At 41.9% G+C, this 16,868-nt stretch overlaps 1 protein-coding gene across 1 annotated transcript in view; it reads left to right on the top strand.

The window, feature by feature from the left end:
- The first annotated feature begins 5,542 nt into the window (after positions 1–5,542).
- Positions 5,543–16,868, top strand: part of LOC140197589 (ufm1-specific protease 2-like) — a 54,272-nt gene continuing 42,946 nt past the window's right edge. The window contains exons 1-2 of the mRNA XM_072257756.1: positions 5,543–5,693; positions 13,190–13,268. Of these exons, the coding sequence (XP_072113857.1) occupies positions 5,691–5,693; positions 13,190–13,268 (82 nt within the window). The 5' untranslated portion in view covers positions 5,543–5,690. The remainder of the gene's footprint in view (positions 5,694–13,189; positions 13,269–16,868) is intronic.

Here is a 16,868-nt window from a genome sequence, read left to right as displayed (position 1 = left end):
TGAAGCTGTTATACTTTATTCTCAATTTTTTGAGGAAATTACAAGTAGGGTCGACAAAGGAGATGCAGTGGATGTGGTGTACTTGGATTTCCAGAAGGCCTTTGACAAGGTGCCGCACATGAGGCTGCTTAGCAAGAGCTCATGGAAATACAGGGGAGTTACTAGCATGGGTGGAGCATTGGTTGATTGGCAGAAGACAGAGAGCGGGAATAAAGGGATCCTATTCTGGCTGGCTGCCGGTTACCAGTGCAGTTCCACAGGGGTTGGTGTTGGGACCACTGCTTTTTACAATGAATGTCAATGATTTGGACTATGGGATTAATGGATTTGTGGCTAAATTTGCCAAATATATAAAGATAGGTGGAGGGGCGGGTAGTGTTGAGGAAACAGAGAGACTGCAGAGAAACTTAAGATGGTTTAGGGGAATGGGCAAAGAAGTGGCAAATGAAATACAATATTGGAAATTGTATGCTCATGCACTTCGCTGGAAGAAATAAACAGGCAGATTATTATTTAGATGCGGAGAGAATTCAAAATGCAGAGATGCAAAGGGACTTGGGAATCCTTGTGCAGGATACCCTAAAGGTTAACCTCCAGTTTGAGCTGATGGTGAAGAAGGCAAATGCAATGTTGGCATTCATTTCTAGAGGTACAGAATATATGAGCAGGGATGTGATGTTGAGGCTCTATCAGGCATTCATGAGACCACACTTGGAGTATTGTGTGCAGTTTTGGGCTCCTTATTTTATAAAGGATATACTGACATTGGAGAGGGTTCAGAGAAGATTCATGAGAATGATACCAGGAATGAAAGGGTTACTGTATGAGGAACGACTGGCAGCTCTTGGGCCGTATTCCCTGGAGTTCAGGAGAATGAAGGGGGATCATTTTAAAACGCCTGAGCAGATTAGATATGGCAAAGTTATTTCCCATGATAGGAGAGTCTAGGACAAGAGGGCACAACTTCAGGATCCAAGGACTTCCATTTAGAACAAAGATGCGGAGAAATTACTTAAGTCAGAGGGTGGTAAATCTGCAATTTGTTGCCACAGCAGCTGTGGAGGCCAAGTCATTGGGTGCATTGAAGGCAGAGATAAATAGGTTCTTGATTAGCCAGGGCATCAAAGGGTATGGAGAAGGCAGGGAAGTGAGGACGACTGGAAGAATTGGATCAGCCATGATTAAATGGCAGAGCAGACTCGATGGGCAGAATGGCCCACTTTTGCTCCTATACCTTATGGTCTTATGGCCTTATTGTCTTACTTCAATGCACCATGTCATATTCTCATCTGTATGAATAGTATGTGAGACAAGTTTTCCACTGCATCTCACCAATCAACCAATTCCAATTCCAATGGCCCAACTTATCCATGCCAAACAAGGTAACAACCCATGACCTCTTGCTGTAGTCCCACCCAACTTCAATGGAAAAAGCCTGCTTGCATTTACCCTATCTCATAATTTTGTATACCACTATCAAATCTCCCCTCAATCTTCTATGTTCCAAGGAATAAACTCCTAATCTTTTCAAAATTTCCTTATAACTCAGGTCCTCCAGTTCCAGCAATATCCTTGTAAATTTTAACTGTACTCTTTCAACCTTATTTACATATTTCCTGTAGGTAAGTGACAAAACTACACTCAATACTCTAAATTAGGCCTCACACCCAATGTCTTCTACAACTGAAACATAATACCCCATCTCCTGTAATCAATGCTTTGATTTATGAAGGTCAATGTACCAAAGCTTTCTTTATAAACCTACCTAACTGTGACACTACTTTCAATTAATTATTGGCCTGTATTTCCAGATCCCTTCGTTCTACCACACTCCTCAATGTCCAACTGTTCACTGTAAGACCTACCCTGGTTGGTCCCACCAAAGTGCAACACCTTGCACTTCTCTGCATTAAATTCCATCTGCCATTTCTCCAGCTGATCCAGATCCCCATGCAAGCTCTGATATTCTTCCTTGCTGTTTGCTACTCTATCAATGTTGGGGTCATCTGCAAATTTGCTGATCCAGTTAACCACCTTATCATCCAGATCATTGATATGGATAACAATCAACAACGGATCCAACACTGATCCCTGCGGCACTCCACTAGTCACAGGCCTCCAGTCAGAGAGGCAGCTACTACTACCATTCTCTGGCTCTCCCACAAAGCCAATGTCTAGTCCAATTGTTTACTTCATCTTGAATGCCAAGCAACTGAACCCTTCTGACCAACCTCCTATGTGGACCTTGTCAAATGCCTCGCTAAAAACCATGCAGACAACCTCCACTGCCTTGCCTCTCGATCTGCCTTTCTACTAGAGGACTTTAGGTTCAGACCAAGGGAATAATTGTCAAACACAGTTTACTTAAAATTACATACTGTCCATTAGCAAGCTTGCGACTCAGTTGATATTACAGAGCCCCGCTCATAGAGCCTGGAAATCTGTAATTAAGTGAGTCCTGAGCACTCTCTGGGGCTGCTTGTTAAACATTCGCTATCACACACGTACTCTGATGATTGCCAGACACCCTTGATTAGTGTTTATGCAAAGCAGCTGTCACATGCAGCATGCACTCCTTTGTTCCTGGCATCTACCCCACGGTTAGCAGATTAGTTATCTTGCAACATTCAACACCATCATCCCAGAAATCCTCCACTCCAAACTCACCTAGCTCACTGTTTCCCCCGCCATCTGTCAGTGGATCACAAGCTTCCTGACTGACAGGGTGCAGCAAGTGAGGCTGGGGAGCATCATTTCTAGCACCCGGACAATCAGTACCGGTGCTCCCCAGGGATGTGTGCTCTCCCCACTGCTCTTCTCCCTTTACACTAATGACTGCACCTCACAGGATCCATCTGTTAAACTCCTGAAGTTTGCAGACGACACAACTGTCATTGGCCTTATCCGAGACAGTGATGAGTCTGCATACAGACGGGTGGTGGAACGGCTGGCCCTCTGGTGTGGTCATAACAATCTGGAGCTAAATACGCTCAAGACTATGGAGATGACAGTGAACTTCAGGAGGAGCCCCCCAATACTCCCCCCACTCACTATACTCAACAGTATTGTGTCTGCTGTGGAGACCTTCAGGTTTCTGGGTGTCACAATCTCCCAGGACCTGAAGTGGACACCCAATTCGGACACTCTTATGAACACTTGAATTTTAGTCTATTATAAACCAAGTCCACCTGTACATACACGGGTATACCTCATTGTAAATAGTTCACAATTATTTGCACTATTGTTTTGTTTGCTTTTTGATTCTGTACAGCGAGAGCTCAGGGAAACCGGCATCAAATTCCCTGTATGTGTCCACATACTTGGCGATAATAAAGGATTCCGATTATTCTCATAGCACGACTAGTCAAGCTACAAATGTCAGTCAGGTTTTAGCCCTTTTAATTCTGTATATAATTCCTCATGCCTTCATAACTTTCCTGATAACTTCCTTGAAAAACTCGACCAACCATGCACAAAGCCTAGTCAGTCCATGTCTATCCTAATACTCTCTGTATACACAGTGGAGTTTCCAGCATCGCTGCCTCTCTCCCAGACGAGCTAAATCTTTTCTACACTCAATTCGATGTCGCCAACACTGAGCCCCTGAGGAGACCTGCAGCTGATGTGACCTGCAGCATGGTCATCTTTGAGGCCGAAGTATGCAGGTGTTTCCAGCGAGTGGACAGTTGCAAGGCTGTAGGACCGAATGGCATCCCAGGGCAGGTGCTCAGAATGTGCGTGGCATAACCGGCAGGTGTGTTTACAGACATTTGTAATCTCTCTCTCTCTCCCAGTGTAGAGTGACGTCCTGCTTCAAAACATCCACCATTGTTCTGATACCTAAAAAGACCAAGGTAACATGTCTTTACCACTAGCATCCTGTCGCACTCACCTAAATAATAAGCAAATGCTTTGGGAGGCTGTTCAAGGACTACATCTGCAGCATGCTGCCACCCACACTGGACCCCCCTACAATTTACCTACCAAAACAAACAATCGACAGATGACGCAATAGCCACGGCTCTACACACCCTCCTCACACACCTGGAGAAGAGGGATGCTTATCTGAGAATGCTGTTCTTGGACTACAGTTCAGCATTCAACACCATAATTCACTCCAGGCTCAACAAGAAACTCGAAGACCTCGGCCTTCACTCTGCCTTGTGCAGCTAGATCCTGGACTTCCTGTCAGATTGCCAACAGGTGGTAAGAGTGGGCTCCCTCACCTCTGTCCCTCTGACTCTCAACACAGATGCCCCTCAGGGCTGTATACTAAGCCCCCTCCTTTACTCCCTGTTATATCCATGACTGTGTCACCACCCACAGCTCCAATCTGTTAATTAAGTTTGCTGACCACACTACATTAATTGGCCTAATCTCAAATAATAATGAGGCAGCCCGCAGAGAGGAACTCATCACCCTGACACAATGGTGTCGAGAAAACAACCTCCTCCTCAAGCTCGCAAAAACAAAGCAGCTGGTTATGGACTACAGAAGGAATGAAGACAGGCTAACCCCTCTTGACATCAATGGATCTGGGGTTAAGAGGGTGAACAGCTTTAAGTTCCTCGGCATAAACATCACCGAGGATCTCATGTGGTCTGAACATACTGACTGTATGGTGAAAAAGGCACAACAGCACCTCTTTCACCTCAGATGGCTTAAGAAGTTTGGTGTGGGCCCCTAAATCCTAAGAACTTTCTATAGGGGCACAATATGAGCATCCTGACTGGCTGCATCACCCCCTGATATGGGAACTGTACTTCCCTCAATTGCAGGACCCTGTAGAGAGTGGTGCGGTCAGCCTAGCACCTCTATAGATGTGAACTTCCCACTATTCAGGACATTTACAAAGACAGGTGTGTAAAAAGGGCCTGAAGCATTATTGGGGATCTGAGTCACCCCAACTACAAACTGTCCCAGCCGCTACCATTTGGGAAATGGTACAGTAGCATAAAAGCCAGGACCAACAGGCTTTGTTTTTCCCCTACACAAACTTCTGTCATCTGCCCAGTCCTATTCCCTAATAGGAAATCAAATATTGCACACTCTTAAAGATTTACAAGGATGCTAACAAGATTCGAAGGCCTGAGTTATATGGAAAATTTAGGCAGACTCGAATTTTTTTTTAATGGTAAGAGTCAGAGAGGTTGTCATGGATGACATGCAGGTGGATACTAATTGATCGGCGTTGATAAGTTTGATCAAAGGGCCTGTCTCTGTGCTATATTACTCAAATGACCACGATCTATAAATTTCTGGATATTAAATATTCAATAGATAAAGGGAAGGCTGGATAATAACACTGCTGCAAAGCCAGGCTTTGTTGAAAGATGGAGCAGTTTTAAACAGGAAAATGGCCAGAATCTATTACTGACCGTCACAATTTTATATATCTCGCCTTATTACAGCAATAGAAGTAATTGCTCTCAAAATATATTCTGTGTATGTCTGTCACCCAGCGTGGAAAGGACGCGCAAAACGGCCCAGCTCGCTGCCGTCAGTTGCGTTGATTCGAAAAGTCACGCCCCTCACAAAGATGGCGATGCTGGTGAATCGTTTCCACGGTAACGGCGTGGAGTAACTTATGACGTGGCCTACGTGGCTGTTTAAGGCGGTGGGGGCGAAGGTGTGCTGCTTTTGAATGTGTTTGCTGCACATAGTGGCCCGCGGATCGCCAGCAGGATAAAATGGTGAGATGTGACGGTCGCGAAATTGGGCTGTCCAGGCGGGAATGTCTTCTTTAAGTTCCGTGACCAGGTTACGGTCGCCCCTCAGTGGAAGGCCCGTGTGTTACACCGGAGAGGCCCACAATGCTTCTTCGTATTATGAGAGCCTGGTCCCTGAACTTCAGTGAAGATAAGGGCCTCTGTGAATCGGAGGTCACCTGTAGGAAAAAATGACAACGGTCACGATAAACAACAGGAATTCTGCAGATGCTGGAAATTCAAGCAACACACATCAAAGTTGCTGGTGAACGCAGCAGGCCAGGCAGCATCTGTAGGAAGAGGTGCAGTCGACGTTTCAGGCCGAGACCCTTCGTCAGGACAACGGTCACGATTTGTTTTGATACACTACAGGGAAGCTGTCCCTCTTAGTATTTGTATGGTTTCAAACCTGTAACGCTGACCGTCTATTTCACTTCACAGATGCTGCCTGATGACCTGCAAAGTTCTCCAACATCTTACTTGTTGCCCCCATTAGCAATTTAAGGTTGCACATTTAAAATTTTCCGCAGGGTGTGTGTGATTCATGTTGACCGTGCTATGATCTGGAATTCATTGCTGAAAAAGTATAAGAGAATAGATGTGGGAAAATGTTTTGATAAATTGCTTTATTGTCACATGTACTGAAGTACAGTGAAATATTTTGCTTTGCACACCATCCCATACAGATTACTGTATTTTACTACAACATTCAGGTAGTACGAGGGAAAACAATAACAGAATGCTGAATAAACTTACAGTAATAGACAAAGTGCGTTACAGGCAGCCATTAAGATTCAGGGTCCTAACAAGATAGTTTCTGAGATCAAGTATCATTGTAGGGGACTGTTAAGTAGTCGTATAACAGTGGGATAGAAGCTGCCTTTAAGGTAGATGAGAGAATATCCAGCGTGAGTGGAGTCAGTGATTATTTTGCCTGTTCTACCAATTCAATGAGAAGTGCTGACGGAGGAGAGGGTGGTTTCTGGGATGTGCTGAGTTGCGCTCAGAACTCTGCAGTGTCTTGCAGTCTTGGGCAGATCTCTCCATACCAAGTCATGATGCATTTGGATAGGATTCTTTCAATAAATATTGGTGGGAGTCAAAAGAGATATGCCATATTTCTGTAGCCCTTTGAGGAAATAGAGGTGCTGGTGCTGGCGTAGTTTCTTGGCCCTGGCGTCTATATGGTATTTTGCAGGGTTTTAGGGTGGGATCTGATGGGATTGTTTGACTCAGACTTAACAGGCTGAATGACCTCTTGTCCTCTAATAATTTCATTGTAATGGCCCATTCCTAAACTGGAATTTGTACTCTGGACGTTAGTTTGTAAAACTGAAAGTATGATGACTCCTAAACTCCACTCAAGACAGGTACCAATGGAGGAAAAAAATAATACATCTCAACAGAAGTTTTGTTCTGTTTTGAAACTCAGGAAGGAAGTTAGTTAACTCCATTTTTTAAAAAATAATGCTGGAGCTAATCAGTATGTTAGGCAACTTCTACAGTATGAGAAGCATAATATTTCAGGTTGATAACTTTTCTTCGACTGACCTGTCTTTTGTTTATAATTTGAAGTTCCAACATCTTCAATATTTGCTGTTGTGTGTAGTTATGATGATTGGAACACATTTGTTTCTGATGCATGGGATCCAGGGTGAATTGGGAGTTTGTATTCAGAAACAGCTTGTCCATAGAAGATAGAGAGTAGGATGAAAGGCTGTTAAGGTCAGTGATCATTGTCATTCCACAAGGGCCAGTGCTGCGATCTATGTTGTTTGTTGTATGTATCAATAATTTGGATGAAAATGTTGGCGGATGAGCAAGTTTGCAAATGACACCAAGATTGATGGAGTTGTGGACAGCATTAAGTACCTTCAAAGAATACAGCACAATGTAAATCTGTTTTAGACATGGACAGAGAAATGACAGATGAAGTTTAATCTGGAAAAGTGTGAGATGTTGCACTTTGGGATGTTAAATGAAAGGAGAAAGTACATTTAATACAGAGGCAAAGAGTGGGAATAAATGGGGCCTTTGCTGGTTGGCTGCCAGTGATTAGTGGTGTTCTGCAGGAATCAGTGTTGGAACTGCTTCTTTTCATGTTATATGAGGGCACAGCCTCAGATGGATGCCCCTTTAGATCAGAGATGAGGATGAATTACTTTAGCAAGTGGGTAGTGAATCTGTGGCATTCATGCTACAGTTGGCTGTGGAGGCCAAGCCATTGGATATATCTAAAGTGGAGGTTCTTGGTAGGTCAGAGTGTCAAAGGTTACAGGGAGAAGGCAGAAGGATAGGGTTGCGAGGGAATAATAAATCAGCCATGATAGAATGGCAGAGCATACTCTGAATGGCCTAATTCTTCTCCTATGTCTTATGGTCATAATGGTAGACTTCTTAATTGCACCTGAGGTACAGAGGGATCTTTGGATCCAGATCCATAGTTCACTGAAAGTTGTTATGTAAGTAAATAAGGTGGTAAAGAAGATATTTGGCAAGCTTGCCTTTATTGGTAAGAGTGTTAAGTATAAAAGTAAGGAAGTTCTGCTGCAAATATATAAAACCGTAGCTAGACCCCACTTGCATTACACGTGCTTTCCTGGTTCTCCCATTATAGGAAGGATGTGGAGAAGGTGCAGAAGAGATTTACCAGGTTGCTGCCTTAATTAAAGTGTATGTTTTATAAGGAAAGGTCGGACAAACTTGGGCTTTTCTCCTTAAGAGCATCAGAGGCTGGGGGAAATCTGACTGAGATTTTTTAAAATATGAGAGGTGTGAATAGAGTAGACAGTCAGAATCTTTTCTCCAAGGTAGAAATAATCAAACAGCAGAAAACATGCTGTAAGCTTGGGGGCATTTAAAGGTAACTCGGGGCATGTTTTTTTAATGCAGTGAGTGGTAGGTGGCTGGAATACTTGACCAGGGGTAGTAGAGGAAATAGGCAATATAGTGGAAATAGGCTTTTAGATAGACATATGAATATGAAGCGAATGGAGGGATATGGATGATACACAGAAGAAGGACATTTGATATCAATGGCATCAAGATTGACGCAACATAGTGGGCCAAGTGGCCTGTCCAGAGCATATGTTTAACAATGTCTCCCAAACTTGCATAATGTGTCACTCAGTGGGTCAAGGGCAGCAAATGTGTGGGAATACCAGTACTTGCAAGTTCCCTTAAAGTTCAGCTCCACTCTTGAGTCTCCAGATAATTAGTTGATTCATCTGTGGTGCTGTAAAAATAATTCTCTTCAATATCATCTTCAAGGCTTCTTTGCATTTTATTAAAGTACACATTAAAAGTTGCTCTAGTCATAGAGTTGCGTCTTTCTCCAATTGGTCTACTAATTCCTGTTAAGCTCTCTGAACTCATCCTGTGATTTACTACTTACTGCCTTCATCCTTTTTCCAATAAGAATTTCTGTTCTTGGCTCTTGTGTTAGCTAGTATTATTAACAGCTTTCTTTCCTCAGGTACTGTTAGCTTCACTAACAAAACCACCATCATCATATCTCCTCAGAAAACCTCTTGGCTTTTTGTTCAGCAGCTGTCATCTCATAACTAACTTTCTTTTCTCCAAAAACATAGCCTCAATTTTTTTTGCCCCTCTTAGTGAGCACTGCTGGTGTGAATCCTTCTGTCAAGTTTTTGTTCTTCATATGGTAACAAAGCATTGAACACAGCACTGGACAAGATATTTCAAATGACAAGTCTTCCCAAAGCGTCATCTACCTCTTTTTGTTCTGCACCTCTATTTCCTCCTTTGAGGTGCTTCTTATAACCTATATCTTATAAATTGGCTGTCATAAATTGATTTTAAAATGAATTAGAAAATGCTAGAAATATAACTTTAGAAAACTAGTTAAGCTACATCTGGAGTATTGCATTCAGATGTGGTTGCCCCATTATAGAAAAGATATTGAAGCTTTGGATAGGGTGCAGAAGATGTTTACCAGGATGTTGCTTGGATTAGAGGATGTGTTATAATGAGAGGTTGGACAAATTTGGGTTGTTTTCTCTGGAGCAGCAGAGGCTTAAGGGTGATTTGATGGAGGTGTACAAGATTATGAGAGACACAGATAGAGTAAGACAATAGTTTTTTCAATGGGTTGAAATGTGTACTACCAGAGGTCATGCATTAAGGTGAGAAGGGATCATTGCAAAGCAGATCAGAATCAGGTTTATTATCACGGGCATGTGATGCAAAATTTGTTAACTTAGCAGTTTAATGCAATACATAATCTATAAGAGAGAAAAATAATAAACAAACAAATCAATTAGGTATATTAAATAGATTTTTTTAAATGTGCAAAAACAGAAATACTGTATATTTTTTTAAAAAGTGAGGGAATGTCCATTTAAGAATCGGATGGCAGAGGGGAAGAAGCTGTTCCTGAATCACTGAGTGTGTGCCTTCAGGCTTCTGTATCTCCTACCTGATGGTAACAGTGAGAAAAGGGCATGCCTGGGTGCTGGACGTCCTTAATAATGGACGCTGCCTTTCTGAGACACTGCTCCCTAAAGATGTCCTGGGTACTTTGTAGGCTAGTGCCCAAGATGGAGCTGACTAGATTTACAACCTTCTGCAGCTTCTTTCGGTCCTGTGCAGTAGCCCCTCCGTTCCAGAGTGATGCAGCCTGTCAGAATGCTCTCCAAAGTACAACTATAGACATTTTTGAGTGTATTTCTTGACATGCCAAATCGCTTCAAACTCCGAATAAAGTATAGCTGCTGTCTTGCCTTCTTTATAACTACATCGATGTGATGTGAGGGGCATGCTTTTTACACAGAGAGTGGTGGGTGCCAGGAATGCACTGCCTGGGGTGGTGGTAGAGGCAGAAACATTAGGGACTTTTAGAGATGTTTAGAGGAAAATGGAAGGATATGGACATTCTGTAGGTAGAGAGTTTAGCCATTTGATTACTAATTTACTTGGTGTGGTACAACATTGTGGGCCTATTACCCTGTTCCTGCACTGTACTGTTCTATGTTTTAAATAACAAGGTTGGTAGCATCTGTGGAGAACAGAAGAATTAATGTTTTGGACCTTTCTCAGTCTGACCTTCTGAGTGTTTCCAGCATCAGGTATTGCCTGTGCTTGAATTGTTTCTGCTTGACACGCTCCTCAGAATTTTGGCTATGTTAAAGTAATTTTAATTTTTTTCTTACGACATAGAAGGAGGCTACTCAGCCCTTTGGGTATGCCATTTCCATTAGTCGTATTCTCTATTTATTTCTCTAAGAACTATTCTTTATTATGTGCACACTAATTGTGCCTTGATTATCCTGCTACCCATTTCCGTTCAGTTTATTTTCAGTAGCCACTAAACATACCAGCACAATATTAAATCAGAACACACAGGGTAAACCTCTCTCTTAATATCATCAACTGATTTAAATTATTCAGTGCTACAATTCAAGGAATAACGCACTTTGTGATATTATAGGTACTTAGAAGGCCAAAGGACATTAAAGCCTATTGGCTCAAATGGATATTTTTGCTTCCACTCTGCAAATGTCCATTCTTTAATTCTTCTGTGATCTTGTGTCAATAGGTAATCTACTAATAGCCTCTTCAGGCAGATTTTTTTTTACCAAAGATTTCTGCATTTGAACAAAATTCATTATGAAAAACAAATAGATAAATGATTCTGTTGATTGTCACTCAGCCATTCAGATTTTAAGTAGGAGACCTATGACTATTGTGTCCATGCTAGAATGAGTGTTCGGTTAATCCTAATTTCGGTGGGAGGAGAAGATGGCGGCGTGACGCAGCTCGCAGCAGCCGCTCCGGTGGTGATGTCTGTTATTTGTCAAGTTGGGTGCTGTGCACAATCCTGATTTGATGGAGACGGACGTGAGAGCACAGAGAAACATCTGGTGAAACTTCTGAAATGCCTGCTTTGCTGCTGCTACTGTGTGGTCCAGAATCTCCGGAGGAGAAGGCCCTGAGTCCTGGGCTTTGCTTGTTGCTCGGCGGCCGGGGAGGGGTCGAAGCGTTCGGCAGAGGATGGTGCTTGGAGGGGCTGGTCGGAGGCTCGAAGTTTTCGGACAGACTGAGAGTCCGCTGCGCTTGGGTGCTTCCAATGGTGCTGCATTGGCAAGTTGGCGGCGCTTGGAGGTCCATGGCAGGGAGAGTTCCTCCCTTCTGCCGGCTGCGTGAGATGATGAGTCTGTCGGGACTTTGAGACTTTTTTTACCGTGCCCATGGTCTGCTCTTTATCAAATTATGGTATTGCTTTGCACTGTTGTAACTATATGCTATAAGTTATGTGGTTTTGTCAGTTTTAGTGTTGGTTTGTCCTGTGTTTTCTTGTGATATCATTCTGAAGGAATATTGTATCATTTTTTTTAATGCATGCATTTCTAAATGACAATAAACGAGGACTGAGTGTCCTCATAATCTAATCTAATGCTCTTGTTTCTCAGACCATTATTGCTTAATTAGATACTTTTTAAATGTAAAGAGAGCTTCTGTTTCCCCCACTATTTCAGGCAGGCTGCCACAATTCATCAATTGAAATAAATTTTCTTAACTTCCTACTAATCTTTCTGCCAATTAACTTTAATTTCTGTTCCTTATGCATAGCTTATCTATTAAGAGAAGCAAGACATGAGCATGAGAGATTCTGCAGATGCTGGAAATCCAGAGCAACACAGAGGAACTCAGCAGGACAGGCAGCATCTATGGAATAGTTGATGTTTTGGCTCAAGATCCATCATCAGGATTGGAAAGGAAAGGGGAAGATGCTAGAATAAAATGGTGGGGGTAGGGGAAGGAGGATACACTAGGAGTGATAGATGAAGTCAGGTGAAGGGAAGTAGCTGCCTACTATTCACCTGTCTTGGCTCCTCAGATTTATATAAACTTGTACAACAGATTTACTAATGGCAGGACTTAGTTTTGTAGATAAATGAGGATGCTTTGTTTGTTTGCCTTGGAATAAAAGAGGTCGCAAGGCAATCTAGTTGAGGTATCTCAAGTTATTAACAGAGGACATGGGTGAAGTTAATTAGCAATAGAGGAAAAAAAACATAAAGTATGGTTAGTGCCTGGAATGCAGTGTTGGGGATAATGGTAGAGGTAAATTAGCTGTATTCAAAAAGGAGGCGGATATGTATCCAAAATGAAAGAATGAGGAGGGCTTTAGGGAAAGGATAAGGGGGTTGAAGTAACTGACCTGCTCTTAAGTAAAACATACTTGACCTCCTTCCATGATGTAACATTTCTTTAAATTGTTGGTCAGCTATGTTTAGTTGAACCTCCTGATGTTTTTCTCATGGGATATTAGGCCAGATAGATTTTCCTGAGTGTGGATAATTTTGTAGATGTAAATAAATAGATCTAAGTTTCTGGGCTTACTGAAGAGTGTAAGTGTATGGCCAACACACGTTGCCCAGGAGAGAAGTCTTCATTGTACACACAAAACTTTACCATCTATCTAAACAGATTACTTTCTTTGAATCAATTTATTTCAGCTGCCACTTGATTCTGCAGATTTGTTGTTTCGTGTAAAGGGAGGAATTAATCTGGATGGATTTGTGAGCAAAACAGATGGTGAGTTTTTAAAAATCTTAAACATATTTTTGTCATTTTTTTCTTTCTCCTTGAAATATTCAGAATCTTTAACACATGTTAAGTGAGATATTGTGTGAGAAAATTATGTTATTATGCTTCATTACTTTTGACTCAGACCAAAAAGAGTGTCTAAATATTATTCAGCTTACTTTATTTTTTTAAGAATGGTGATCTGGTGCTTTTTTTGATTCTTGCAGTTTTGTTGCCCAGTGGTACTAAGAACATTCCATTCCAGCCACTTGGTTTTCTTGGTTGTACATAATCATTTGAATTGATTACGGTGATGTTATTGTACCCTAAAGCTAACAAAGACAGTGAGTGAAGTTATGAAGCTGTCTCGGTAGAATTCTTAAGAATGTAACAAAATATTCAGCTTAGAAAATATCCAACTTGCAACCAATAGCATACTGAATTTTGACAGAAAATGTTGGAAATACATAGCAGATTCCTGGAGGGTGATAAATGGAAGCACAGAAGGTGCAAATGGTAGACTTTGATTATCATCATCACCATCAGGTGCCATGCCCAGTTTGAGCTTTGACTGCCATGGCCCACAGACTCCTGTTTCGGGTCAAGTGGATCAATTAATTGGTATTCATTTCCATTTCTCTGGCTGCTGTCTCCATCGTCATTTGTCTTTGTCTTCCTCTTGCTTTCTTCCCTTCAATCTTTCCCATAATTACCGTGCATTCTAACTCCTCTTTCCTAATCACATCTCCAATGAAGTTATGTTGCCTTTTCATGATCTCATAGATTATTTCTCTTTTTTGTGTGTGTTCATGACATCCTCGTTAGATATTCGTTTCGTCCATGATATTCTTTGCATCCTCCTTAAAAGCCGTATCTCTGCTGCTTCAATTTGTTTCCTCATATTACTAGATATTGTCCAACATTCTGAGACTTTGATACAGTGCCTATAAAAAGTATTCACTCCCCTTGGGAGTTTTCATGTTTTATTGTTCTACAACATTGAATCACAGTGGATTTGATGTGGCTTTTTTTGACACTGATCAGCAGAAAAAGACTCCTTCATGTCAAAGTGAAAACCGATCTCTACAAAATGATCTAAATTAATTACAAATATAAAACAGAAAATAATTGTTTGCATAAGAATTCACCCCTTCAAGTCAGTATTTAGTAGATGTATCTTTGGTAGCAATTACAGTCTTGAGTCTGCGTGGATTGGTCTCTATCAGCTTTGCATATCTAGACACTGTAATTTTTCCCCATTCTTTAGAAAACTGCTCAAGCTCTGTCAGAGTGCATGGGGATTGTGAATGAACTGCCCTTTTCAGTCCAGCTACAAATTTTCAATTGGATTTGAGGTCTGGATTCTGACTTGGCCAGTCCAGGACATTAACTTTGTTTTTAAGCCATTTCTGTGTAGCTTTGGCTTTATGCTTGAGGTCATTGTTTTGCTGGAAAACAAATCTCCCAAGTCGCAGTTCTTATGCAGACTGCATCAGGTTTTCCTCCAGGATTTCCCTGTGTTTTCCTGCATTCATTTTACCCTCTACCTTCACAAATACCAAACATATTGTTTAGTCTAATGACCAAAAAGCTCAATTTTAGTTTCATCAGACCCAGAGAAGCTTCTTTAGAATCTCCCACATGCCTTCTGGCAAACTCTACCCAAGATTTCATGTGGTATTTTTTTTTTCAACAGTGGCTTTCTCTTTACCACTCTCCCATAAAGCTGTGACTGGTGAAGCTCCCAGGCAGCAGTTGTTGTATGTGCAGTCTCTCCCATCTCACCCACTGAAGCTTGTAACTCCTCTAGAATTGTCATAGGTCTCTTGGTGGCCTCTGTCATTAGTCCCATCTTGCATGATCACTCAGTTTTTGAGGACGGCCTGCTCTAGCTTGCTATCTGCCATAATAAATCCTTGCACGGCTATGTCATATTTTGTTAAATAACTCTTGTGAAGTACTTAAGGATTATGACAATTTTCATGAGATTAGTAACCATAGTAGGTCATTCCAAGCTAGTTCACACCAAGCAATTTTAATACTGCAGAGTTACAGGAGGATTTGTAAACAGGAAGGACAGTTTTAAAACTGAGACATTGCTTAACCAAGACCCAATAAATATTAGTAAACATCAGGATGTTGGATAAATGGAACAGTGTAACTCCAGATTCTGGAAATTTGAAATGAAGACTGAAATCGTGGAAACACTCAGCAAGTCGCTTAGCATCTGTGGAAAAAGAAACAGTTAATGTTGCTGGTCAAAGAACCTAATGAGAATCATGAAAAATGTGATCTGGTGTCCAAATTTAAGATTAGAATCAGATTTATTTATCACATATATATCAAAACAAAAAGTGAAATGCATTGTTTGTGATAACAACCAACACAACTAGGAGCATGCTTGCTGGGGGCAGCCCAGTGTTGCCACACATTCCGGCGCTACATGGCATACTCACTATGCCATTAGAACAACATAGAACAGAACAGGCGACAAAACAACAGCAGCGAATCAAGACCCTTTACTACACACACGGGCTATTCTCTATCCCCAGGACAGGTCTCCAGGCTCCAGGCTTCATCTTGCAGACTTCCAATTGACTTTCGGGCTCCAATCTTCGCTATCATCTCCTGGACCTGCTGATGATAGGACCCCAAACTCTGGGCACCATAAGATATCAGAGCAGAATTGGGCCATTTGGCCCATTGAGTCTGCTCCACCTCTCACCACTGTTCAATAATAGCTGAACCTATTTCCCCCCCCTCCTCAGACCTACTCCCTATAACCTTTGATGTCATGGCCAATCAAAATCCTATCAATCTCTGCCTTAAATACACCCAACAACACAACTGCCTGTGGTAACAAATTCCACAACTTCACTCTCTGGCTAAAGAAATTTCTCTGCATCTCTGTTTTAAATGGATGACCCTCTATTCCGAGGCTGTGCCCTCTTGTCCTAGACTCCCCTCCCCCACCATGGGAAACATCCTTTCATCTGCTCTGTATGGGCCTTTCGACATTCGGGAGGATTCAGTGAGATCCACCCTCATCCTTCTAAATTCCAGCAAGTACAGGCCCAGAGTGATCAAACGTTCCTCATACGATAACCCTTTCATCCCCATAATCATCCTTGTGAACCTCCTCTGAAATCTCTCCAATGCCAGCACATCTTTTCTTAGAAAAGGAGCCCAAAACTGTTCACAATACTGATGGTGAGGCCTCACCAGTGCCTTATAAAGCCTCAATATCACATCCCTGCTCTTGTATTCTAGATCTCTTGAACCTCAGATTTTGGATTTTCTCCCTGTTTTAAAAAAAAAATAGTCTACACATATATTTCTCTTACAGAAGCACATGACCATGCACATTCCAACATTTTACTTCATTTGCCATTTCTTTGGCCATTCTCCTAATCTGTCTAAGTCCTTCTGCAGCCTACCTGTTTCCTCAACACTACCTGCCCCTCCACCAATCTTCGTATCATCTGCAAACTTGGCAACAAAGCCATCTATTTCATTATCTAAATCATTGATAATACAGCATAAAAAGAAGTGGTCCCAACACTGACCCTTGTGGAACACCATCAGTCACTGACAGCCAACCAGAAAAGG

This window comes from Mobula birostris, chromosome 5 (genome assembly GCF_030028105.1).
Source record: "Mobula birostris isolate sMobBir1 chromosome 5, sMobBir1.hap1, whole genome shotgun sequence".
In the NCBI taxonomy this organism is placed as follows: domain Eukaryota; kingdom Metazoa; phylum Chordata; class Chondrichthyes; order Myliobatiformes; family Myliobatidae; genus Mobula; species Mobula birostris.
Note: the sequence above shows the minus strand (reverse complement) of the source record. Positions and strands in the feature narration are given on the sequence as shown.